Source organism: Lachancea lanzarotensis, scaffold LALA0S15 (assembly GCF_000938715.1).
Source record: "Lachancea lanzarotensis genome assembly LALA0, scaffold LALA0S15, whole genome shotgun sequence".
NCBI lineage: Eukaryota > Fungi > Ascomycota > Saccharomycetes > Saccharomycetales > Saccharomycetaceae > Lachancea > Lachancea lanzarotensis.
The window spans coordinates 68864-91986 of NW_019212893.1; the positions used below are offsets into that span (position 1 = coordinate 68864).

A 23123-nucleotide genomic window follows, 5' to 3' on the forward strand; every position below is an offset into this window, starting at 1 on the left:
CCTTGCCAAACACTGCTCTAGTTTTACGTCTTGTCATGTAAGGTACTAAATGAAGATATCAGGCATGCCAATTTTCCATCTCTAAGCGATGAGCTGAAAAACGCATTTTCGAACATGGTCAAAAATGACCTGAAGACACTCCCGTTTCACAATGAGCTAAGCCTATCGCCACAGGATATACTGGACCTGTTCAAAGTTACTTTCGATCAACAGTTGTATCGTGATGATCGCCAAATTCTTAGCGATGATATTCAACTTGTAAAATCAGAGCTGTTTAACAGAAACTACTCGGCTGCTTTTGATACAGCAGAGAAGCGAACTGCTTATTGCTGTCGGTGGTCTCCTTCTCGGGCAATTGCGTACAGCTCACTTTTTTGCCATTTGGACGCCGTTCGAGCTGTGATCCAGAAGTCTGATGAGAGCGAAATTTTGTGCATTGGGGGCGGTGCAGGAGGTGAGCTGATAAGTATCAGCAGCATATTTGTACCCTCTGTGGACTTTAACTCTAAGTACTCGACTAGCGCTCAAGTGGAAAACAAAACTCTCAAAGTCACATTAGTCGATCTAGCGGACTGGAGTGCAGAAGTGGAGAAACTGAAGGAAAGCATCTCCAAGACATGGCTGTTCGACCATGCCAACGATTTGCAAATCCAATTTCTGAAAAAAGATGTCCTACAAGCGACCTCCTCAGATTTGAATTTGCCGACACTCAATCTGATAACACTACTGTTCACCACAAACGAGCTATTCACGGCTGCAAAGGCTGAAAGCATTCGATTTTTTCAACTGCTCAGCAATCAATGCAAGTCGGGCTGCCATTTATTGATCGTCGAGAGCGCCGGCAGCTTTTCTCATATAACCGTGGGCACCAAGAAGTTTCCTATTCAGTTTCTTGTCGACACGCTACTACTGGGTAAAAGGGGCCAAGAAGATACCGGTGCTTGGGAACTAGTTCAAGAGCACGATTCGTTATGGTACCGTGCCAAGGACGATGTAGACTATCCTCTGAAGGTGGAAAATATGCGTTTTTTCTACAGACTGTACCGGAAGAAGTGAAAGCAAGAAGGTGGAATTTGATAACTAAAAAAAATTGTTATTGATCCATGTAGCATCAGAAGGTATCAGGACTGGAATATAAACGGCTAGACGACATGCTGGTTGGTCTGGATCGTGCTCATGGCAAGACATCTCTAGATCTTCCACGTGACGTGTACTTAATCGATATCATACTATACGTCTGTATTTTTCAATATGTTCAGATCATCAATGAAACGACTGCTGTGTAAACTAACAGACCAAACCATACCTTAAAGAGCGTCTTTACCAACTGATTATCACCATAGTATACGGCCATTGATGTCGTTTTTCAACACCTTCAAGTAAGTTTTCCAACCGAGCCTTTACAAGCCAAAATGTTGCATTTTCGACTAACGTTTCATATCGTTAAAAACAGAGGGTTTGGCAGAAGCAACAAGAAGAATAAGAGCCAGAATGGAGGCACATCTGCCACACCTGTGAATTCCGTTTACACCAACTCTCATGGCAGCAATTCAAAGCTTTCGTTGCGTCAGATGCAAATGCAGGCGTCGCCCGTCAGGCAATCTGCGAGTTCCCATAATAGTGGGAACCTTCAAAATCAAGGTTTTCAACCTAATGGCACTACTACTTCACCGGCAGTACGCGAAAGTCCAAAGACTCAGCAAGCACTATTTTTAAGTGAGCCCTTCGTCAGAACGGCTTTGGTCAAAGGTTCCTTCAAAACTATAGTGCAACTTCCGAAATACGTGGATTTAGGCGAGTGGGTAGCTCTGAATGTTTTTGAATTTTTCACCAATCTTAACCTCTTTTATGGAATTGTGGCCGAGTACGTTACGGCAGACGCTTATCCAACCATGAATGCCGGCCCACATACCGATTATATGTGGCTTGACGCTAACAGCAGACAAGTTTCGCTGCCGGCGGGCCAATACATCGATCTCGCCTTGACCTGGATCAATAATAAAGTCTCAGATCAAACACTCTTCCCCACACAGAACGGTTTCTCTTTCCCGCCTAATTTTGTTCAAGATATCCAAAGGATAATGGTTCAAATGTTCAGAATCTTTGCACATATGTACCACCATCACTTCGACAAAATCATACATCTGTCGCTGGAGGCGCATTGGAACTCATTGTTCGCCCATTTTGTGAGTTTTGCGAAGGAGTACAACCTGATAGATCGGAGAGACATGAGCCCGCTGGAGCCATTGATAGAAAACCTTGAAAAACAGGGTAAGATCATCTGAGAAGGAGAGAAGCACGAGAGAAGCAGAATTCCGTCTAAGATGTGATATATGCATGGGGTTTTTTTTATAAAAGTATGTTCAATGAAATGAAAAGGTCGGGTCTTTATGTACAGGAGTTTTTTTTTATCAAAACAGAGTCCTCGACACGACAGCAAATACGATATGCAAGTTTTTGGACCTTGACGGAAGTTTCCCTCAAGAAAAGAAGTATTTGCTGTTTTCAAGTTCTCTGACATCAAAGTTTCCCTTTGGGGGAATCTGGGGTAGTTTCAGGGGCGCCAAAACCATTATGCCGCTGGAATCGCCTGATTTTTCTAGCGCTCCAATATCTTCGATCTCGCCGAGAAGCGATACCGTAGTTGTCATTTCCGCACCTTCTGCGTTTTCACTGGGTTCCTCGGATTCGAGCAATTCGATGCGCTTCTTTTCCATATAAATTTCATCCGCTAGTGTGAATTGACGACCGAGCTTTTGCGAAAGCTTCCTTCTTAGTTCGACAATTTTCGCAGCTACGTCTGAAGTCTTGTCAATCTTTATGATCTGCAGGTAGTTCCTATAGCGTTCGTCAAATTCGTTTTTCAGCCTCTCGATGAGGTCAACTTCATGCAACTTGATGAACTGTTCCCTCAAAAGTACGTTCATTGTGTCGATATCACTCGCGTGGGTCCAGTAGGAGTCGTGAACAGCAGCGAAATCCAAGCCTTTTTCTCCACATTTAAGGGCGGAAAGAAGCATGTGTGATGCATCCAGTGAGTGGATGAAGTTTGGAGGAAATCCTGCTTTTTGCCTTCTGGCATTGATAGGATTAACCGCAAACGGATCGCTTATGAAAACTGTTTGAAGATTAGTCACCACCTGTCTTTTGCCGCTTTCACGGTATGGTTGAACTATAGGCAGTCCCAAGGGCGTAGTCCAGATGACAGATGACATAAAGTCAGGTTTATTACCGTTCTTGAAAGTCTTTTCATCGATGTCCAGCCTTATAGATTTCGAAATCCTTTTGGCACAATCCCCAAGCCAGTCTTGAATTAAATGTGCACCCTCGAACAATTCTCTAACGGAGGCAAATACGTGCTTTGTCAAGTACTTTGACATCTCGTAAGAACGCTTGTAATCATCAAACACATTGGATAGTTGCTTTTCGATCTGATGGGTGGCACCGATGTACGTCACACCATAGACATTGGTCATGACAGTTTGCTTGACAACTTTACGTTTGATCATGGTCTTCAGAAGCTCAGCATTCTCATCGCCTTTGGCCGCGGCTGCTTCCAATCTTGCTACGACCAGTTTCGCAACATGTGAGTAGACATCTTGAGGTCTGTCACTAGGCATCAAGTTTACCTGCTTCGCGCCTTCTACATCACCTCCGAGCGCAGCGTAATGCTGCAAGCCATTGCAAGTTCCGTCTTGGTGCACAGGAACGTGGGAGATAAAATCGCATGGATTGTCCAACTTCAAAGCTTCGTTCAACTCCATACAGGTAGCGAGAGCTTGCCAAGGTTTGTCTGCCTGCTTCCACCAGCCCTTCCCATCCAATGGATTTTCTGCCGAATCTTTAATGTCTTCTAGATGGCTTTCCGTGAAAGTTACACGCTCATCGAGAGGTGCCTTATCAAATCCAAAAAGATTAGAAAGATGGACCTTCAGCCATTTCAAACCTGTCGACTCTAGCCTTTTCCCGTTCCAGAAAATCATAAGGCCTCTGCTCATATCATTGCCTAGATGGTTGAAATGAGGCGACAATGGGTAAGCACGACCACGGAAGTCTAGGTTATGAGGGAAGTAGAATTTTTCGCCAAGAAATGCTCTAGCAATCTCCAACTTGTAGTTAGCATCACAGCGCGCTGATCTCCCACTTGAAAACTCATTTGCGAGCTCTTTATTCTTAAGCTTCCACTTTCTATGGATTGATGGATCCGCATCTCTGGGTGGTTGAGGTGTCAGAATGAGCTTGCTCTGATTGCCAGGGATATCGAGAAAAGCCTTGCCTGTGTTCCATACATGCGACATAATATCGAACATCTTACGATTTACTGTCCAAGGAGTTTCGCCTAGAACATTTAATCCGTGATAAACGTTGTCGATCGCACCTGAATCAGACACAGCTTTTAGGTACGCGACTTGTTCTGGAGATTCCTTTGATCTGATAAGTGTTGACTGAGTGTAAAAGTATCCACCAGAATTCCAACTCTTCCACGGTCTTGGTTTAACTAGCATGGGGAGCAACTGAGGTTGAACAGCGGCAACTAAGCGCTCGCCATTCAGCTGATGCACAAGACTTCTGTGTATTTTGAGAACACCTAACTTGGAACCGTTATGATATTGGTACCCATGAGAAAAAGCTGGAGCTTCACCTTGGATTTTCTCCTGAGTAACAGGGTCAACACCTTCGACCCTCACTCTTGCGACATGAATCAACATCGAAATCAATATGGAGCCAATCTTAGCACGAGATTCTTGCGGCCACAATATTTTGGATTCCTCAATTTTCATGGAACGGAAAGTGTTCCTAGCGCGCTGCACTAGTAACTTGAACTCGTGCGACTTCTTGTTGATATCTTTGAAAACGTAAGATTCATTTTTCAGTAAAAGTTCGGCTCTGAATTCCATTTCGATTGCTTTCCCAACAGAGATAACTGCTCTAGCAGTCCGCATCCCTTCCATCACACCTCCAGTAGAGTTCAATTTCAAAAGTTCCAAGATCGTGATAACACACATTTTCTCCGCATCCACAAGAGTCAAATAAGGTCCATAGTCCTGTCTCGCCTTATTTTGCTTTTTTTCCTTGGCAGAAAGAGTTCCCTCTTGCACTGAGTCACTTGCAACTTCAGCGCATCGCTTAACTTCTTCCTTCACGAGTGGTAACATCTGATTAAACCACTCCCACAATTTGACATTCAGCTTCTTTTGTATAGACAAGTCTCCCCTTGCCTTAGCTTCCTCAAAATCGTGTTTCCAACGTTCTTTTGCTGCATCGGTTGCTCTGTGCTCCAATTGAAGCTGCCTATCTTGATTAAATTCGTCTAAGGCCTTTGCAAATGCCTCTCTTTCTTCTTCTGTCTTCAAGTTCTTGTGAATCTCGAAAAAATCTATGTTGTCCTGGCCGTTTTCGAAATTCAAAAGGTTGGACGCACTTTCAAAATTGAATTCCTTGATCTGCTTTCTTTGTTCATCTGTAAGGGTTAGCCCAAGTAAAGTGTGTCGTACTACTTTCATACCGATGGTGTCTACAGCCAACAAATCGTCCGCATTCTTGGGTATAGCCTTGACTTGTTCCTGAAATGCCGGTTTCGTAGTTTCCTGAGTTTGTGGTATCATCGATCCATCGGTTCCGCCTGCGGTTCGTCTTGGTTCTTCGTTGTTTTCCGGGGAGAGGTTGTTAGCGACCACCAGTGGAGTCAAATCAGCGGGCAAGTCATTCAGTTCTATAAGTTCAAGTTCGTTTATCAGACACCGGTAATCTTGTACAGTCAATACCTCGACGTTGCTCAGGATGCCTCTACACCCGCTTACCGCCATTCTTAGGTATGTTCTGCAATGCTTTAGACGAGTCTCTTGGGAATCTGAAAGTCTGATAGCGTTGTGAATCAGAATCGCAAGGGTTTTGTCATTATAGTCCACAGTTGGGAACGATTTTTGGAGGTCATCGAACAGTTTTTTATCGACCGCTTTCAAGTCGTCAGCTTTTTCGGCAAATTTAGCCAGAAACTTGTTGTAGTCGTCTATGAAGGAGGCTCGGTGCGATTTGAGACCGTACAGAGACTTCAATATTGAGAATGCACGATCCATGTAGCCAGAGTGAAGACAGGCCTCTAGCAGCGACCACAGGTTCATAATATTTCGGGTCTCACCTGCTTGAGCAGCCGCTTGGGCGTTATCGAAAGTTGTGAATCCCGGAGCTGTAGACACTACTGAAGATTTCAAAAACCCAATATCTTCGCTGGTTGCACGGTTATCCATCCCAAAAGAGTCCATAGACGGTTTTTGCAAGAAAACCGTTCCTGAAAGAGGTCTTAGTTGGCGTATTATCCGGTTTGAGCCGTGAGATCGACGACATATGCTCGAATAGCGTAGCATCTTGAGTTGAGCTATTCAAATCGGCTTAACAAAACCGCCTTGTGTCTGATTGTCCTTATTTTTAAAAGTTGAGATGAGCTCATCGCATCACATCGAGTAGTTCATCTTACTTTTTTACCAATATTATATAAAATTTTCGATGACAGCGACAGCGCCATGAAGGAAAGTAAGAAAGAGATGAAAGAGTAGCTAATTTCGAGGCCTTTATTGTTCATTTAGTGCACTATTTGATGGTCAATTCATTGGTTGAATTTTGAGATTATAACAGGTCAAATAGCGTACTTCGTAGGGCTCAAAAATGTCAATTGAAACACATATTGACGCACCCACGTCACGCCTTTGATACTGAGTATAATAGAATTTGGGTATGAAGCTTTTCCGAAACTATATAGATGGACTTGCGTTCAGCGCGAAGATTCCAAAATCAAAATTATATTATAGAAGATAATAAGGCAGTCGCTGCCAGCTTGGCAAACTTTAGCTTGTGTAGTTACGGTTGTGATGGAGATGGAGAGTCGTAGTGGAAATCATTTGAACACGCTGATGGAAGTGCAAGGAAGGTTGGGTCAAAAAAAAGGACAATTTCAGGGAGCTTGAGCGAGGTTGTTTTGTGTATGGTTTGATATGTTCAGCTCTCCAAAAATTGGAAAACCTTGAATATCGGTTGGGTGAGATGGGCGTGTGAGGGTATCGAGAAAAGCATAAAACATTTGTCGTCTCTTTGTCACTTTTCGAAGGTTTCCGCCATCTCCTTATGTATTCAAATGACTGACGACTTCAGAGTGGTGGCTCCTGGCAACCTGTCTTTTTTTTGGGGTGTGGGGGGACATTACTCGAAGTTTTCGGGTATTGGTTGCTCGTCAGCGTATTCGATCTCTTCGTCGTCCTCCACTGTAGCTTCTTGGTATTGCTGGTATTCGCTAACGAGATCGTTCATGTTCGACTCGGCTTCAGAAAACTCAATTTCTTCCATACCCTCGCTGGTGTACCAATGCAAAAACGCCTTTCTTCTGAACATAGCACCGAATTGGTCACCGACTCTCTTGAACAGCTCCTGAATAGACGTAGAGTTACCGATAAACGTTGCGGCCATGTCGAGATCCTTAGGTGCAACAGAACACACAGCAGTTTGTACATTGTTAGGAATCCATTCCACGAAATACGAAGAGTTACGCGTTTGTACCTTGTGCATTTCATCCTCTACTTCTTTCACGGACACTTTACCTCTAAAGAACGCCGCAACAGTCAAGTATCTACCGTTTCTTGGGTCTGAAGCAGCCATCATGTTCTTGGCGTCGAACATCTGTTGCGTTAGCTCTGGAACTGTTAGAGATCTGAAAGATTGGGATCCAATGGATGTTAGCGGAGCGTAACCGACCATGAAGAAATGCAAACGAGGGAATGGGACCAAGTTGACTGCCAATTTTCTCAAGTCCGAGTTCAATTGACCTGGATAACGTAGCGATGTGGTAACACCAGACATCACAGACGACACCAAATGATTCAGATCGCTGTAGGAAGGCTGGCTTAGTTTCAGAGTTCTTTGACAAATATCGTATAGCGCTTCATTGTCGATACAGAATGTTTCGTCAGAGTGTTCCACGAGCTGGTGCACAGACAAAGTGGCATTGTAGGGTTCTACAACGGTGTCTGAAGTTTTGGGCGATGGGACCACGGAAAATGTAGCCATCATACGGTCAGGAAATTCTTCTCTGATCTTGGAAATCAGCAACGTACCCATACCGGATCCAGTACCACCACCTAGCGAATGTGTGATTTGGAAGCCCTGCAACGAGTCACATCCTTCAGCCTCACGACGCACCACGTCCATCACGGAGTCTACAAGCTCTGCACCTTCTGTGTAGTGGCCCTTGGCCCACACATTACCGGCAGAAGATTGGCCAAAAATGTGGTTATCTGGTCTGAACAGATTTCCGATACGCGAGTTCCGTACCGCATCGATTGTGCCTGGTTCCAAATCCACGTTGACGGAACGAGGAACCCATTTTCCGGAAGAAGCTTCGTTGAAATACACGTTTAAACGCGCTTTTTGTATATCGTCTAAACCATGATAATTTCCGTTGAAATCAAGACCATGTTCGCCACAAATAGTTTCCCAAAACGCCGCACCGATCTGGTTACCACACTGGCCCGTCGATATATGGATCTACAAAGATAAGTTATTCCCCGTTAGTAAAACCTTCTTAAGCTGAATGAACCATCAACGGATGCTGTTCGAAATCAACGCGTCTCAAAAAAAATACACGTAACAGGTCTCAAAATTGGCTTGTTTTAAACCGAATTTTTTTCGACACAGTTTGTAAAGACATACGATTTCTCTCATGAAGTCCTGGAAGCTGTTTCTAGTCGATCAATGAGCTCTTTGTAGCACTAAAAGATCTCGTTTCGATGATCAACTGTTTAGTTTAGGATCTTGATTGGAATCCCACCTTATTAGCACCGGTAGGAATTTTGTGTTTACATTTTTCCGGATCTTAACATTGGGTAGGGTAACGCTGAGAGGACGACACATAAATGGAAAGTGATAATAGAGGACTGGTAGTATAGTTGAACAAGTGAGAGAGAGCGTCAGCGATCAGTTGTGAACGACAGCGATGGCTAGAAGTACAGTTGAACAGCTGAGAGCATCAGTGATCAGTTGTGAATGACGTGAGTATTGTAAGCGCAATTTAACAATTGAGAGCGTAAACTATCAATTGGGAATGACAGTGAAGGCTAGTACCATAGTCGAACAACTGAGAGCATCAGCGATCAGGTGTGAATAACGTGAATACTATAAGCACAATTGCACAACTGAGAGCGTCAGCAATCAGATATTCTACTATACTAATACTAATAGCCATCACCACCATTCACAATTGATCGCTGACGCTCTCAGTTGTGATTGATAATAATACCTGGAGGTGTAGTTGAAGGATTGAGAGCGTCACTGATAAATAAGGGCTCTTAGAATTGTTGAAAAATTGAGGGCGCCGGCGCTCAATTGTGATTATTAGAAATGGCTATTAGCATACCTGAACAATTGAGGGCGTCAGGAAAATTATTGTTAGTATAGCAGAGAGCGTCAGCGACCAGTTGTGAATATCGGAGCTTTGAGCATTGTTGAACAATTGATCACTGACGCTCTACTGACGCTCTCAATTGTGAACAGCCATGATGGCTATCAGCACACCTAAGCAATCAACAGCATCAGTGATCAGTAATGAATATTCCAAGCTCTGTAATCAACATTTCAAAGCGTGTGCAGTCAATTGTTCAAGTACACTCCTGGCCATAACCACTATAACACTACCTGGGCCAATAGTACTTCAACCTCTGGGTCACTGGTTTTCGCCACAGAACAGCTTCGATCAGCAAGAATTACTATCGGACGAAGCATGGCCGTTTGTGTTGAACTCCCTGTTCGCTAGTATATCGTTTATTTGGCGAATGGTGTTTCAAGAGCATACTTATCCGAGAGCTCTGTCATCTGTCCTCATCCCGTGTTTCGTTTTCAATTCTTGGTAGTTTGAGCTGGAACAGATCAGGACGCTTGCAGTATTACTCAACCTTTAATAAGACTATGCGCGATGAGGTGAATAGTCTGAAGGGAAACAGCCCAGATTAAGATATAAGGTTCCTAATTTAACAAACATCAAAAGTAAAAGATCTTGTGGATGATTAGACCCAAATGCTACCCGCTGACGCTGCTCGTCAGTCTTTACGCACCGATGTGGCCGGTAGTTGAGCAATTGAGAGCGACAGCGATCAATTGTAAATCGAAGTGAAGAACATTAGTATAGTTGAACACTTGAGAACGACAGTGATCACTTGTAAATGTTTCGGGCACTGTATTAACTTCAGCTCAAAAGTTCAGAGCGCCAGCGGTCAGCAACTAGTAATAATGACTATTAGCATTTCTAAACAATTGAGCGCCAGCGATTAGTTTTGAAGAGTTGAGATGGCTACTAGCATTGCAGTTAAATTATGGAATCTTCAATTGCAGAATGTTGGTTCCCAAGAGAAATACCAGTGCCTTTGAGGGAGGGGAGAGAACTTCGCGTTTCGAGACGACAGCTGTCGAAAAGGAATAAAGTGATAAAAGTGCTCACGTGACCTCTTGTTGAAGCAGAAGAGTTGGTACTAGGATGGCAGAGCCAAGTGGTGATAACCCGTGCAATATGTAATAGAGAGCCACTGCTCTTAGTTTGAATTTTTGGTCCTCCACTTTTTGGTTCCCCGCATTTTCTGCGGACTTAATAGTGTGCGTGCCAGAAATAAGTCTATTCAAAATGTCGATATGATTCTTTATCGCGCATCAAAGATGGTGAAGCTCTTGTGTACCGCTTGCATAGAACTTCAAACGTGGGTCTCGATTTGCCCTCAAGAACTCTGCCCTTTTCGAGATGTTGTTCAAATAAGCCAAGTGTCACGTGACATGTCATTCTTAACGATAATTTAAGAGCTTGTCACTGTAACCACTGGCATGACAATTGTTTGACGAAACCCACTGAGTTTTGCAGCTGGTTTTGAAACAAGTTGTCATTCGTCTCCAGGAGTATAAATTACATCAGATATCCTTGTCGTATCCAGCGTCTGAGTCGATGCAGAATGATCACAAGCACGTGATCAGACGTCACACTACAGGAACCGGGGGAGCTACAAGTTACTAGTTGTTCAATAACCACGGCATCAATAGCATGGAGTGGTTCCTGGTCGAATTGACCGTCTACAGTGGTCTCGTCATTTCAGGCATTTCTCAGTTCATACCTTTCAAACAAATGCGATCGCGAGCAATGAGTAGTGACCAGCCTAGAGAAAGTTAAACGCACAAGCGAACAGCTGATCTGGGACACTTGAACCCTCATTGAGCCTTCGTCGAACACAGCTGATTTCTGAGGCTTTCGATTGTTCAATCCCCTTTGTTATTTGCTAAAGTCATCATCACGGGCGCGGAACGGTTATCGTACCAAGACACTGCAAAGATTCACTCTGATCCTCAAAATTATGAAAAGTCCATATCTTGCAGCTAAAAAGCTTGAACAATATACTTTAAAGGGTGTTTGTAATACTAATCTTGCGCTAAATTATAACCGTTAACTTTGAACCGTTTCAGACTTTGTTAGTGGCAGCCTCCAATCGCAAACCAACTAAATCCAAGATCAGCACCGCAACGTTTTCTCGAGCTTGATAGACTAAACTTTTTTCTCACTTTCTCTATCAACGGTTCGTTTTTGAGGTGTTGTGTGTCAGAACTGTTACTGGATTACTGACACAACGGTAAAATTGTTAAAATTACAGTTTCGATGGAGCGACAACCAAAAAGCTGAAGAGACATTGCTTTCTGGAAACAATAATTCGATGGCTCAAAGCTTCGCGAAGCCCTAACTGAAACCCGGACTGCGAACTCATCGATCAGTGGTCTGATGTTGTAGAGTATATCTTATACTGTCTTTCGCACGTGACTCTTGTGTCAGCGACAAACCCGGTGCAAAGTGATAAAAGTGAGTTTTACTGTAACCATGTCGCAAGTATGTAAACTAAGACGGCAATTGCTGTTCGTAACCATGCTGGACAATCAACAAATAAGCTTATAAGAAAACTAAGATCTTGTTTAGCAATTTTTTTGTCGATTTCTGCTTCTTTTACATAGTCCTCACCTATAAGCCTTAAGAGCCACCAAATCAGAATTTGGAAAAACTACACATGGTCAAATAATCTGCACCATCAAATCCAGATCACTCCTCAGTTGTAATCCTACATATTCGGTATCTTCTTCGACTTTTAAGCTCACTATTTTAACCTAGTAGGTTTCAAATAGTGCAAATATCATCACCTCTAACGAAGACATCTAAAACTCGAACTTGATCGAATTTGACCCCTGCTCTCTCACCACAACCAACATCTTCTAACAAGTGCAAATAGCGCACAAACTGCAGGCAATAAAGTTTGTGAGACGGCCTATACCTACACCATGAATAGCGAATATGACTACTTATTCAAGCTTTTGCTGATCGGAGACTCGGGAGTCGGTAAATCGTGCTTGTTGTTGAGGTTTTCTGATGACACCTACACCAACGATTACATTTCGACTATTGGGGTTGATTTCAAAATCAAGACTGTGGAACTGGATGGCAAGACAGTAAAACTACAAATTTGGGATACAGCGGGCCAGGAAAGGTTCAGAACAATCACTTCGTCTTACTATAGAGGCGCACACGGTATCATTATTGTTTACGATGTGACAGACCAAGATTCATTCAATGACGTGAAAATGTGGTTGCAAGAAATAGACCGGTACGCGACCGCTGGAGTGTTGAAATTGATGGTAGGAAACAAGAGTGACTTACAGGACAAGAGAGTTGTGGAATATGACGTGGCAAAGGAATTTGCAGACTCGCTGCAGATCCCATTCTTGGAGACATCGGCATTGGATTCGTCCAACGTGGAGGAAGCGTTCTTGACCATGGCAAAGCAGATCAAAGACAGCATGGCTCAGCAGCACAAAGATTCGACCAAGAAGGACGACAAGGCTGGCGTTAACTTGAAGGGTCAAAGCCTGTCTAACTCGTCGAGCGGCTGCTGTTAGAAAGAGAAAGAGAGAGAGAGAGAAACGGGTGGTTTATTTTGCAGCGTCTTAAGGAGAGAAACAGGACTAAGGATCAAGGCCCTGAATGACTCTTGGTGCATAGCCATTCGCCAGTGTCTAGTTAGTCCCTTTCAAAAAAAAAAAATTTTTGAAATCTATGTTGAATTCTGTATAAGGTGTAATTTTCGCAACTAGGAGAACGGAGGCATGTGTACAATTGGCGCAGCTCCGTATTTACTTGTATTTGTAGCGCACCTTATCGCCCTGTTTTTCACGTTTTTCTTGTCTCTTGGATTTGGTCGTCGCCGGGGCTGAAGCTGACGGGGCTGGAGCCTTGGCATTATTCATACCGCCAAGCATGGGACCTGCAAAGCCCTTGATCTTGTACCCAAAATATACGGGCACCAGCAAAAATATGTACCAGAGTTTCAAACTGTTGAAAAGAACGAGTCCCGAATCTGCTAATAAAGACAAATAGACGATATCAAACAGCCATTCGGTTAGACCCTTTTGGTTCAAATCCATTCCCTCTCGCACAATGTGTCCTGCTGCATCATATTTGGGCCTCCCGTTCTTTTCTAGCATGTAAACACATCCGGCAGCTGGTATGTGGAGTAGGGTTATCCAAAACCACCGTCTCCGGCTTGAGAAGACAAGTCTTAGCAAGACCAGTGCTCCAACAGCACCCAAAATCGTGTACAGCTGTTTTAAAGCCTGCAGATTGGCCTGTGCCTGTTTTTTAGACGATTTTCCGGCCATAATTGATGCTTTGAGCGGAGATTTGTGATGTCTACTCAACTAAAGACGGTTTTTCCATGTGTGATATTTATTGATTGGTGGTGGTATTAAAGGTGAATCAAAGGAAGTAAGCGAAGTTGAAGACCAGAAGACCAGAAGTCAGTCCAGAAGGGTTAGTCGATATGTATGTACGACGTGCTGATATTCAGTGTATCTGAGAAAGCACACACGCTTTTTCACGTTCCCGAAAACTTACCGTGTCGCTGAAAAACGACAATGACAGCGAAAGTTGAAATAAGTGCTATTTTTACGGGAAATTGTTTTGCGAGTATTCTTGTGGTACGGGGAACGTAGTCGCTTTGGAACCACGAATAAATATTTATACAGGGCAAATAACTAATCTAAACCTGGTTCTTCCTGGAGTCTCTTGAGATTGGTACTGATCATCGGCAAACGTTGACAGCACACACACACACACACAGACACACACACACACACACACACACACACACACACACACACACCTCAGCAATGTGTTCCGTCACGGATTTGCATTCAAGCGTTTATAACATACGCCGCATAAACCCATTTCACACACCTTATCACTTTTTCCAATACTGACACTCATATTCATCACGTGCCTATCTTACCCGGCTCGATCGAAACTGAGTTTTTTTTGGCAAGGCGCATTTATGTTTTATATAAAAGGTTGCCACTCTAACAAACACTTGTTCAAACCGTCCCAGGACACGTCTGATAAAGGACAAGCCGATCAACAAGACTTTTATAAACAAAACAATGGATTCCGGTATGTTAAAATTGTAATTTCAGGGCAATTGAGACTTTCCAGGGCTATTTTGGTCCAAATTTGCGCGTTTAAGCGTGGGTTTTCGATATGTTTACACGCGTTTTTTCCAAAAATTTTGGATCGAGATTTTAGGGGCAACAAAAAGGGACCAATATTGGTCGTTTTTTTGGAGCTTGGGATGCTGGTATCTCACGTTTGGGGGTGATTTGTGCAAGACAGACAAGATCGGAGATTTTCGGGTTTAAAATTCTCCGAGCTTGTTTTGAAAATGATTTGATCTTTCCGATCTAGAGCTTGTGAAAACTCCGTTGGACCTTACAAAGCGATTCCGTAAACAAGGGCAATTCGTGAATCGATATCCTTCCGTTTTTGCTTCGTTTTCATCATCGCTGTCCAAAACTGCACCAACAGTTGAAGAGCCCCTATTCTAATTTTCGATTACCGTTGATTTGATCATGTGACCAGTAAAAAAAATAAGATAACGGAAAGGCCAAAAGGTCAGCGGTGAAGCAAGCCGAGCTTGTCGTTAAACTAATGCTTGCTGGAAATACCCCTTCAACGCAGTTCATGATGGTGACTAATCTTGACTAGATTGTGTTGAAAGTTCTGACTCCGTCAAAGATCTCGCCTGGCATGTTGTACGAACAGCGCTTCGACCGTGCTGTCCCTTCTCATGTCTCTTCTGCCCACGTTGCATGCTCACTATCGCTCGTGTACTAACCGATTTTTCCTACTGCAGAGGTTGCCGCTTTGGTTATTGACAATGGTTCCGGTATGTGCAAGGCCGGTTTCGCCGGTGACGACGCCCCCCGTGCCGTCTTCCCATCTATCGTGGGTAGACCAAGACACCAAGGTATCATGGTCGGTATGGGCCAAAAGGACTCTTACGTCGGTGACGAAGCCCAGTCCAAGAGAGGTATCTTGACTCTACGTTACCCAATCGAACACGGTATCGTTACCAACTGGGACGACATGGAGAAAATCTGGCACCATACCTTCTACAACGAGCTGAGAGTGGCCCCAGAAGAGCACCCAGTGTTGTTGACCGAGGCTCCAATGAACCCAAAGTCCAACAGAGAGAAGATGACCCAGATCTTGTTCGAAACTTTCAACGTGCCAGCTTTCTACGTGTCTATCCAGGCCGTTTTGTCCCTGTACTCGTCCGGTAGAACCACCGGTATCGTTTTGGACTCTGGTGATGGTGTCACCCACGTTGTTCCTATCTACGCTGGTTTCTCCTTGCCTCACGGTATCTTGAGAATTGACTTGGCCGGTAGAGACATGACCGACTACCTAATGAAAATCTTGAGTGAACGTGGTTACTCCTTCTCTACCACCGCTGAAAGAGAAATCGTGCGTGACATCAAGGAGAAACTATGTTACGTTGCTTTGGACTTTGAACAAGAAATGCAAACCGCTGCTCAGTCCTCTGCCATCGAGAAATCTTACGAATTGCCAGACGGTCAAGTCATCACCATTGGTAACGAGAGATTCAGAGCTCCAGAAGCTTTGTTCCACCCAAGTCTACTAGGTCTTGAAGCCGCCGGTATCGACCAGACCGCTTACAACTCCATCATGAAGTGTGACGTTGACGTCCGTAAGGAATTGTACGGTAACATTGTCATGTCTGGTGGTACCACCATGTTCCCAGGTATTGCTGAAAGAATGCAAAAGGAAATCACCGCTTTGGCTCCTTCTTCCATGAAGGTCAAGATCATTGCTCCTCCAGAGAGAAAGTACTCTGTCTGGATTGGTGGTTCCATTTTGGCTTCTTTGACCACTTTCCAACAGATGTGGATCTCAAAGCAAGAATACGACGAAAGTGGTCCATCCATTGTTCATCTAAAATGTTTCTAAGCCATTTCAGACAGGTAATGGGACACGCAAAAGGGGTCTTAATCAAGGAATTTATGTGCTGTTTCACAGCTTCTTTATATTTCTTGGCGTGAAGTCTCATTTTAAAACACCTTATGATAGGGATAAAGGAACGTCAATACACTTATATACTTCTCTATGTAGCGTGAATTTGACAGAAAATATTGTTATTAATGTGACGCCCGAGTCCAACTTGATGGTGTTTATAGTCTAAAGGTTGAAAATGGCGTCAGAAACATAAAAATGACTGTTTAATTCAAGTGTAAGGACTGTGGTCATATCATTTGACTCTGATCAGGAATTAATTCAATTCTGTTGTCCGTGTAAACTAATGGAGAAGGCAAGGAGGACTTAGACACTGGTTCACCACTGATACCCTCATTTCCACCTTTTTCGGAAAAGCGTTCTGGAGAACTTTCGTTCGACGAATTAGATTTCCGAGTTTCTGGAAACCATGCTGCAATGATTGCGGATAACGCCAAGGTGACAGCTCCTAACAAAACAAAAGTAAGCCATTTGATTTTACTGAGAAGTATTGGAGCCGCAAAAGTCAAACAAGAATTTAGAAACCAGCTAGTCGCCATGCAAAGTGCCATCCCCGTTGACCTCGCAGGTATGGGCAGAACTTCATTAGTATAAAGCCAGGCACAGCAGGAAAGGGTTGACGCAAATATGGCAACGAATAGGAAACAAAGGACCAAGACTATTAGACCAGCAATACCTGTTATTTCCCAAACGATTGTAGTATTGCCCTCAATTGGTGAAACTTCGTTCCCTAAAGCTCCCATCAGAATACCAATTAATGCCATAGTGCATCCCAGTGATATGGCGCCATAGACAATTACCACCTTTCGACGGAGACGATCTAAGGTCAAGATTGGGATGCAAGTGAATACTACATTTATGAGATACGGAACGGAAGCAGCACTCAATTTGGCAGCACCTCGCAGACCAATCATTTCGCAAATGTAGACCACGTAAAACATTAAAATGTTTATACCACATGTTTGCACCAGAATCTGTATCGTTAATCCGAAAAAGGTGTATTTTATCAGTGGCGGGGGGAAAAGATCCCAGTATTTTGTTCGCTGATGTCCATATGTCTCCACTAGATCAATTTTGGTGAAGCTGGTCTTTACAATTTCGTCTTTACTGAAGTATTGGAAAATAGTCTGGGCACGATCGTATTCACCATGCGATACTAGCCATTCAGGAGACTCGCTGAGCTTGAAGCTGAGTAGAAGAAATAATAGCCCAGGGACCAATTCTAGCCCCCACGCAACACGGAACGAGATCTGACTTTCCAAAAAATTGAGAAGAAAGCAACTGGTAAAGGTTCCTAAAATTGCGAGCGTCAGTGCAAATTGCACTATGGACGTAGCCCTGCCCTTTTTCTCTTGTGGAATTACCTCTCCAATGTAAACTGGCAGCAAAACCGACAACATGCCCACCGCAACTCCGCGCACAATCCGTCCAGCAACAAGCATTGCCACGTTCACGACCAGAGCTGAAATGACTGAACCAACAATCCAGGTCATTGCCACCGTTTGGAATGTAACAACACGACCTATTCTGTCTGTCAGCACGCCAAAAAATATGCACCCTATGAAACCTCCTACAGGGTTCGCGCCTGTCATCAGGCCTTGGGATAGGGGCCCCGGATTTTTGAAGTATTCGTTGAAATATTTCGAGCTCAGAAAAATTGACATGGATGATATATCCATCCCCAGGAGGGTTCCTGCCACCGCCAAAATTGCGATGATCTGGGGGATCCTGTACGTTGTTGTCGTCCACATACTTGCTGAGAAAAACCTATCCATTCAACCTATGTCCTCAAACACTAGAACAATCAAAATTCAAGGTAGTAGAGTCACAACTCGTTCAATAACCTTCTGTGTCCCCGTCCGTCATTCGTTTTTGACAATATTCGCCGTTCTTTATCTCTTTTTCTTTTCTGTCGCTGACACCAAGTGTCAGCGACAGAAAAGGCCCGAAAGTGTCACGTAATTATTAAGTGATTTTCAATGACATCTTCTGACAACAAATAACGACACGTAAGGACAAAGTGATCTCAAAATTAGGTACCCGAACCCATAGTGAATTAATGATCAGTTTAGTCCAACCTACTGGAAACTTACCGAAGCTCGAGCTATCGACGTCCAAGAAACCCGCTAGAGACCGAGTACGTTGCCTTTTCTCAATGTTCTCCTTATCTCAGAGGTTTCAGCATATAAGCAACCAAGCATTGAGCTTTGCAATCTTCGCAGCGGTGTTCGTTGTTGCAACAACCTGGGCACAGCTTTACCGGGACAATGTTTTTGAGCTGAGCTCCTCAATCGGAAAAGTGGACCCGTAAGTGATTTGAAACAGTTTTTAAAGAACATTTGGTATCAGTTTTTGTACTAACTCGGAACCGTTAATCATTCAGAAACATTAATGTGAGAACAAGCCGTTATTATGGATCAGTGAACGGTAAACCCAAGGAAAACATACGGCTGACTTTCGATTTGGATGCAGATTTGACTCCGCTCTTCAATTGGAATACCAAACAGATCTTTGCCTACGTTACTGCCACTTACAATGGGAAGTTAAAGAAAGATGTGAAAAGCGAAGTCACTTTCTGGGATACCATAATAACTGACAAGGCCAAGGCACACATCACGCTGGATAACGTGAAGTCTAAGTACACCATTTGGGATTTGGAGGAGAAGCTATCGGAAAGAGAGCTGACTTTTCATTTAAATTGGAACATCCAGCCTTGGATTGGCTCTTTAGTCTATGGGGAAACGACAGGTCAAACACTGGTGACAATTCCAGAGCGTAAAGTGGCTCCCAAGAAATCTAAGAGCCCAGCAACGGAATCAGAAGCGAATTGAAGTCCCTTTATTCCTGTTTTTCAAGGTTTTTCCTCGCCAACTAGTACAGATAGCAAACACCGTGGCAGTCATAACTATTGGATGCATATTTACAAGTTTTGCGTAACGCTAATTCCCACAGGGAACTGCGACGACCTAAGTGAAGATTTTTTTTCAAAATGGTTCGTCGAGCGCCCTTTTATCATTTCTCAATTTAAAGAGGTAAGGTGCGTGTGTCAACTCGATGCTGTCCCAACCGGGGATCTTTGTTCTTGGTTTCATCAAGTAACTTTTCATAAAATATTTGTAATGAGTCGTCAGTCGTTTCAATTCTGCTTCGATGTCATCCAAAGAGCCCAGATAAGCGTCCACTGCTTGACTAATCTTCTCAAAGACGGCTGTTTTCAAAAAGAGCCTGGGCTGGAAACTAGCTGGCTTTTGGCGTTTCTGTTCCAAAAACCAAGAGTTCCGGTCGGTTGATGTATTGGTGGCAGCATTCTTCCGCAGTAGTCTATACTTGTGGACGAGATTAAAACCGTGGATGAGCTTGGAATCGACTGCCTGCATGCCGTAATCAATGGTTCGCCTATCGGCGAATACATTGGTAATCGCTTCGTTCCAAGCGTCGTTGTCTATAACAAAGTTTTTGGCAGCGATGTCTTTCAAAAGTCCAGGAATCTCCGTAACGCGATCCGTGGCCACTAGTAGCCTTATTTTATAGGTCAGAATACCTCTGAGTGATGATGCCAACTTTTTGTTCGGAACGATAGCAGAGGGCTGGCTTTTGTAAAACTGTAGCTTCCCCAGATATCTGTCGTAAAGTTTTTGAAAATCGTCCCATTGATGAAGTTCAGCAGACATTACCATTAAGCTTCTTAAAACAACAAGGTTACCAGCAGCGACATCGGCCTTATCGAAGAACAACTCATTATATTTGTTCATTAGTTCGATTGCCTTCATAGGACTGTGAAATTTCGCAGCTGCTCGCATTGGCCATGCCATTACTGATGGGTGAAGCTTTTCGAAAGTTATGTCCAGTTCTCTGTTGGCAGATCGAGTCATGATATTCTCGACGAATGCTATTGCTTCAGTCAAGTTTTCTTTGGATTTCAGCCTCTTCGTGAACGTCGCCTTGATCACGCAGTATAGTATCTTGGAACTAACGGGTATATTGTTATCCAAAATCTTTTGATATAGCTTGAGAACACCCTCACGATTGGAAACTTGATCATAGGCGTTCATGATGACTTCAAAGTGCAATGGCGAGGCCGTCAAGTGCGAATGATTCAAAAGTTGATGCAAAACATTCTCAGCCGTCTCGAAATCCTTTTTAAATAGAGCGAGATGCTTGAGCATCACCGTGTAAAATTCAGAGTCCGCCGCGATGTTCTTATGCAAAATGTCATCGAAGATTTTTTCGCACTTATCGATGCGACCCATATGCAAATACGCCTCAGCTCCTTTGTTATAGATAGCAATGCTATTCTCCAAAGGGTGTGGTAAATCGCTGTATTTTTTGAACAGATTCACAGCACGCTGTGGCATATCACTTTCAATGTAAACTTGGGCTAATGCGGCAACTGAGGTTCCTGTTGCGTAAATATTATAGTGATCTGTCATGACTTGGAAGAGTTCCTCTGCAATAGCATAGTTTGTAGTTTTCGCACAAGTCCCGATAATAGCAGCGAAATGTTTTTCTGACATCTCAACACCCGAATCTGTCATTTTCTTGAGAAACCTTAGCGATCCATCTATATCGCACAGATTGCGGTACACACGCAGCATAATTTGACACGTAGATGCTGTGGGTTTAATGCCATACTTGTTGAAAAGCTCAAAATGCTCGAAGCAACCCTTATAATCACCACGTTTATAATGTACAAGTAGAAGGGCCTGTAGTACAGGGAGGGTTGGAATCATTCGTCTGTTTAGAAGCTGGCGGTAAAGCTTGTCGACCATCTCCTTTTCACCCAAAATTGCGACTGAGAACATCACGATGCCATAGTGGGCTATATTGGGCAGCTCACCCAATCCGAATAATGCATTGAATTGATTTTGTAGACTTTGCCAGTCTTGTTGTTTGGCGTAAGCAATCAATAGGTAGTCGAATTGGGAATCGTCGTGAGCTTCAGGGTATTGTGCATGCAATGGGTCAACGAGCGAGAATTTTTGGAAATGACAATACGTTTTGCAAATTTGAGTTAGGTCTGTGCTCGTAATGGGCAGTCTCTTTTCGACCTTGTAGTCCCACAACGTCTCTGTCAGATTGAAATCCCGATTGTAAGCTGTCAAATACATCAGCGTCGATGAAAACTGAGATACAGCAAGCGGGCCTTGAGTTTTGTCTATCAATTGTAACGCATCCCGAACTGCGCTCACGTTTAGTTTTCGGGATCGCAGGAAAAAAAGCAGCGTCTTTAGAAACGCTTTGTCGTTGTCATAGTTTGTGAAATTTGCGTGTCCTTCCAGATATCTGTAGAACTTCACCCATATGACTAAGGATTCGGACGAGCTACAGCACAGGGTCGCCTTTGTGAATGTGGAGTTAATCACGCTCAGGACCATACTTTTCCTATGAAGCGAAAACTGTCGAATAAGCTGAAACATGTTTTGAGCCAGCTGCATGGTCCTACCGGTCACGACGAGCGATGCAAAGTATTTTTTCAGTTCCACTGCAGAGACGTTTTCTCTATAGTTTTGGTGGGAATCGAAAAGTGCGGAGTTAGCCACTGTTAGCACATCCCGATGGGCCCCACGTCTATACAGCGCCAGAATCAGAGTGACACGTTGTCGTATGGTGAGTGATTGTTTTGGTTCCCGCACAAATGCCAAAACAGTATTCAAGTCTTTTGTCTGCAATGGCGCCGCAGGCGCCTGTTGCTGGCTCACGATTTGCTGAACTTCTTTGGGGAGCCCGCAAGCCGCATTTCCAAGGTTTCGTCGGCCCAATCTGCTGCCATACAGCGGCAAAGATAGGAGGATGTTAGTTTTAAAACCATTCATCTACCACAAATACAACTGCTGGATTTGCGATGTGCATAGGTCGATGTGTACTTAATATATATTTTGAAGCCGAATACTAGCTCAAAATTCGTCTTGAAACCCGCTGTAAAAAACGCTCGTACACTCCTATGGGATGGAACCAGCTGTAGTTGGGTCAAACCACTGCTAGAAAGCCTCTTTTACCTATCTTTTATAGTCTTTTTGTCAGTTCAAAACCTTTAAGTTGTAGGTTTTCCCATATTGATTTTTCGAGTGAAAAAAGTCAAAATTATTCAAGATCAAGCTCATCTCATCGCTCATCGAGCCCATCGAGAGCTCACGTCAATATTCTAACATAGACAGTGGAAAGTAACCGCGACAAGCTCAAACATAACTTCAACATCAAATAAGAATGGGGCCTAGAGTTGAGAAACAATACACCAAGGAATACAAGGTTCGAGAAATCCAAAAAAATCTAGTTAAAAAGGCCCGTTTGAAGAAAGAATACCTGAAAGCTTTGAAAGATGAGGGATTCACGGCTCCTGAGAAAAAGGCCAGCGAAGCGAAGCTCAGCTTCAGAGAGATGAAGGAGAAAAATGCTTTGGGGAACCACAAAAGAGTGGATGAGAAAAAAGAACTGAAGAAACTGCGTGGTAAGCAGCAACGAGCAAAGGTTATCGATCGTCAACAGCGTGAGAAGGAGCGGGTGGAAGATATCAAGAAAAGAGAGAAGCAAAGAGAACTTCGATCCTCCAAAGTGACGCAACGTACACGTTCGGGGCAACCTTTGATGGGTCCCAAAATCGAGGATCTGCTGGGCAAAATCAAAGCGGACGACACTTACACACGCTAGGACTCCATATTTGTATGGGATTTTTCATCGCTTAAGCTGTTTTCTTTTGTAACATACA

At 43.6% G+C, this 23123-nt stretch overlaps 11 protein-coding genes across 11 annotated transcripts; 6 read left to right on the plus strand and 5 right to left on the minus strand.

Moving 5' to 3' along the window:
• Nucleotides 1–114: 114 nt before the first annotated feature.
• Nucleotides 115–1056, plus strand: BMT6 (LALA0S15e00848g1_1; the record flags this gene model as incomplete). The annotated part of the gene is made up of 1 exon (XM_022770766.1): nt 115–1056. One exon carries the CDS (start codon nt 115–117, stop codon nt 1054–1056), a length of 942 nt encoding a protein of 313 aa, XP_022631138.1.
• Nucleotides 1057–1356: 300 nt separating this feature from the next.
• On the plus strand, nt 1357–2285 carry MOB2 (LALA0S15e00870g1_1; the record flags this gene model as incomplete). The annotated part of the gene is made up of 2 exons (XM_022770777.1): nt 1357–1379; nt 1454–2285. 2 exons carry the CDS (start codon nt 1357–1359, stop codon nt 2283–2285), a joined length of 855 nt encoding a protein of 284 aa, XP_022631139.1.
• Nucleotides 2286–2480: 195 nt separating this feature from the next.
• On the minus strand, nt 2481–6365 carry RPO41 (LALA0S15e00892g1_1; the record flags this gene model as incomplete). Its single annotated transcript, XM_022770788.1, has 1 exon — nt 2481–6365. The coding sequence occupies one exon, from the start codon at nt 6363–6365 to the stop codon at nt 2481–2483; it is 3885 nt and encodes a 1294-aa protein (XP_022631140.1).
• Nucleotides 6366–7194: 829 nt separating this feature from the next.
• Nucleotides 7195–8709, minus strand: TUB2 (LALA0S15e00914g1_1; the record flags this gene model as incomplete). Its single annotated transcript, XM_022770799.1, has 2 exons — nt 7195–8532; nt 8698–8709. The coding sequence occupies 2 exons, from the start codon at nt 8707–8709 to the stop codon at nt 7195–7197; spliced, it is 1350 nt and encodes a 449-aa protein (XP_022631141.1).
• A 3630-nt stretch (nt 8710–12339) lies between these two features.
• On the plus strand, nt 12340–12954 carry YPT1 (LALA0S15e00936g1_1; the record flags this gene model as incomplete). Its single annotated transcript, XM_022770810.1, has 1 exon — nt 12340–12954. One exon carries the CDS (start codon nt 12340–12342, stop codon nt 12952–12954), a length of 615 nt encoding a protein of 204 aa, XP_022631142.1.
• A 234-nt stretch (nt 12955–13188) lies between these two features.
• Nucleotides 13189–13713, minus strand: SND2 (LALA0S15e00958g1_1; the record flags this gene model as incomplete). The annotated part of the gene is made up of 1 exon (XM_022770821.1): nt 13189–13713. One exon carries the CDS (start codon nt 13711–13713, stop codon nt 13189–13191), a length of 525 nt encoding a protein of 174 aa, XP_022631143.1.
• A 777-nt stretch (nt 13714–14490) lies between these two features.
• On the plus strand, nt 14491–16357 carry ACT1 (LALA0S15e00980g1_1; the record flags this gene model as incomplete). Its single annotated transcript, XM_022770833.1, has 2 exons — nt 14491–14500; nt 15240–16357. 2 exons carry the CDS (start codon nt 14491–14493, stop codon nt 16355–16357), a joined length of 1128 nt encoding a protein of 375 aa, XP_022631144.1.
• Nucleotides 16358–16650: 293 nt separating this feature from the next.
• LALA0_S15e01002g (LALA0S15e01002g1_1) lies at nt 16651–18171 on the minus strand (the record flags this gene model as incomplete). Its single annotated transcript, XM_022770844.1, has 1 exon — nt 16651–18171. One exon carries the CDS (start codon nt 18169–18171, stop codon nt 16651–16653), a length of 1521 nt encoding a protein of 506 aa, XP_022631145.1.
• A 404-nt stretch (nt 18172–18575) lies between these two features.
• Nucleotides 18576–19251, plus strand: SPC3 (LALA0S15e01024g1_1; the record flags this gene model as incomplete). The annotated part of the gene is made up of 2 exons (XM_022770855.1): nt 18576–18727; nt 18804–19251. 2 exons carry the CDS (start codon nt 18576–18578, stop codon nt 19249–19251), a joined length of 600 nt encoding a protein of 199 aa, XP_022631146.1.
• A 153-nt stretch (nt 19252–19404) lies between these two features.
• Nucleotides 19405–22233, minus strand: PET309 (LALA0S15e01046g1_1; the record flags this gene model as incomplete). The annotated part of the gene is made up of 1 exon (XM_022770866.1): nt 19405–22233. The coding sequence occupies one exon, from the start codon at nt 22231–22233 to the stop codon at nt 19405–19407; it is 2829 nt and encodes a 942-aa protein (XP_022631147.1).
• A 391-nt stretch (nt 22234–22624) lies between these two features.
• FYV7 (LALA0S15e01068g1_1) lies at nt 22625–23065 on the plus strand (the record flags this gene model as incomplete). Its single annotated transcript, XM_022770877.1, has 1 exon — nt 22625–23065. One exon carries the CDS (start codon nt 22625–22627, stop codon nt 23063–23065), a length of 441 nt encoding a protein of 146 aa, XP_022631148.1.
• Between the last annotated feature and the right edge of the window lie 58 nt (nt 23066–23123).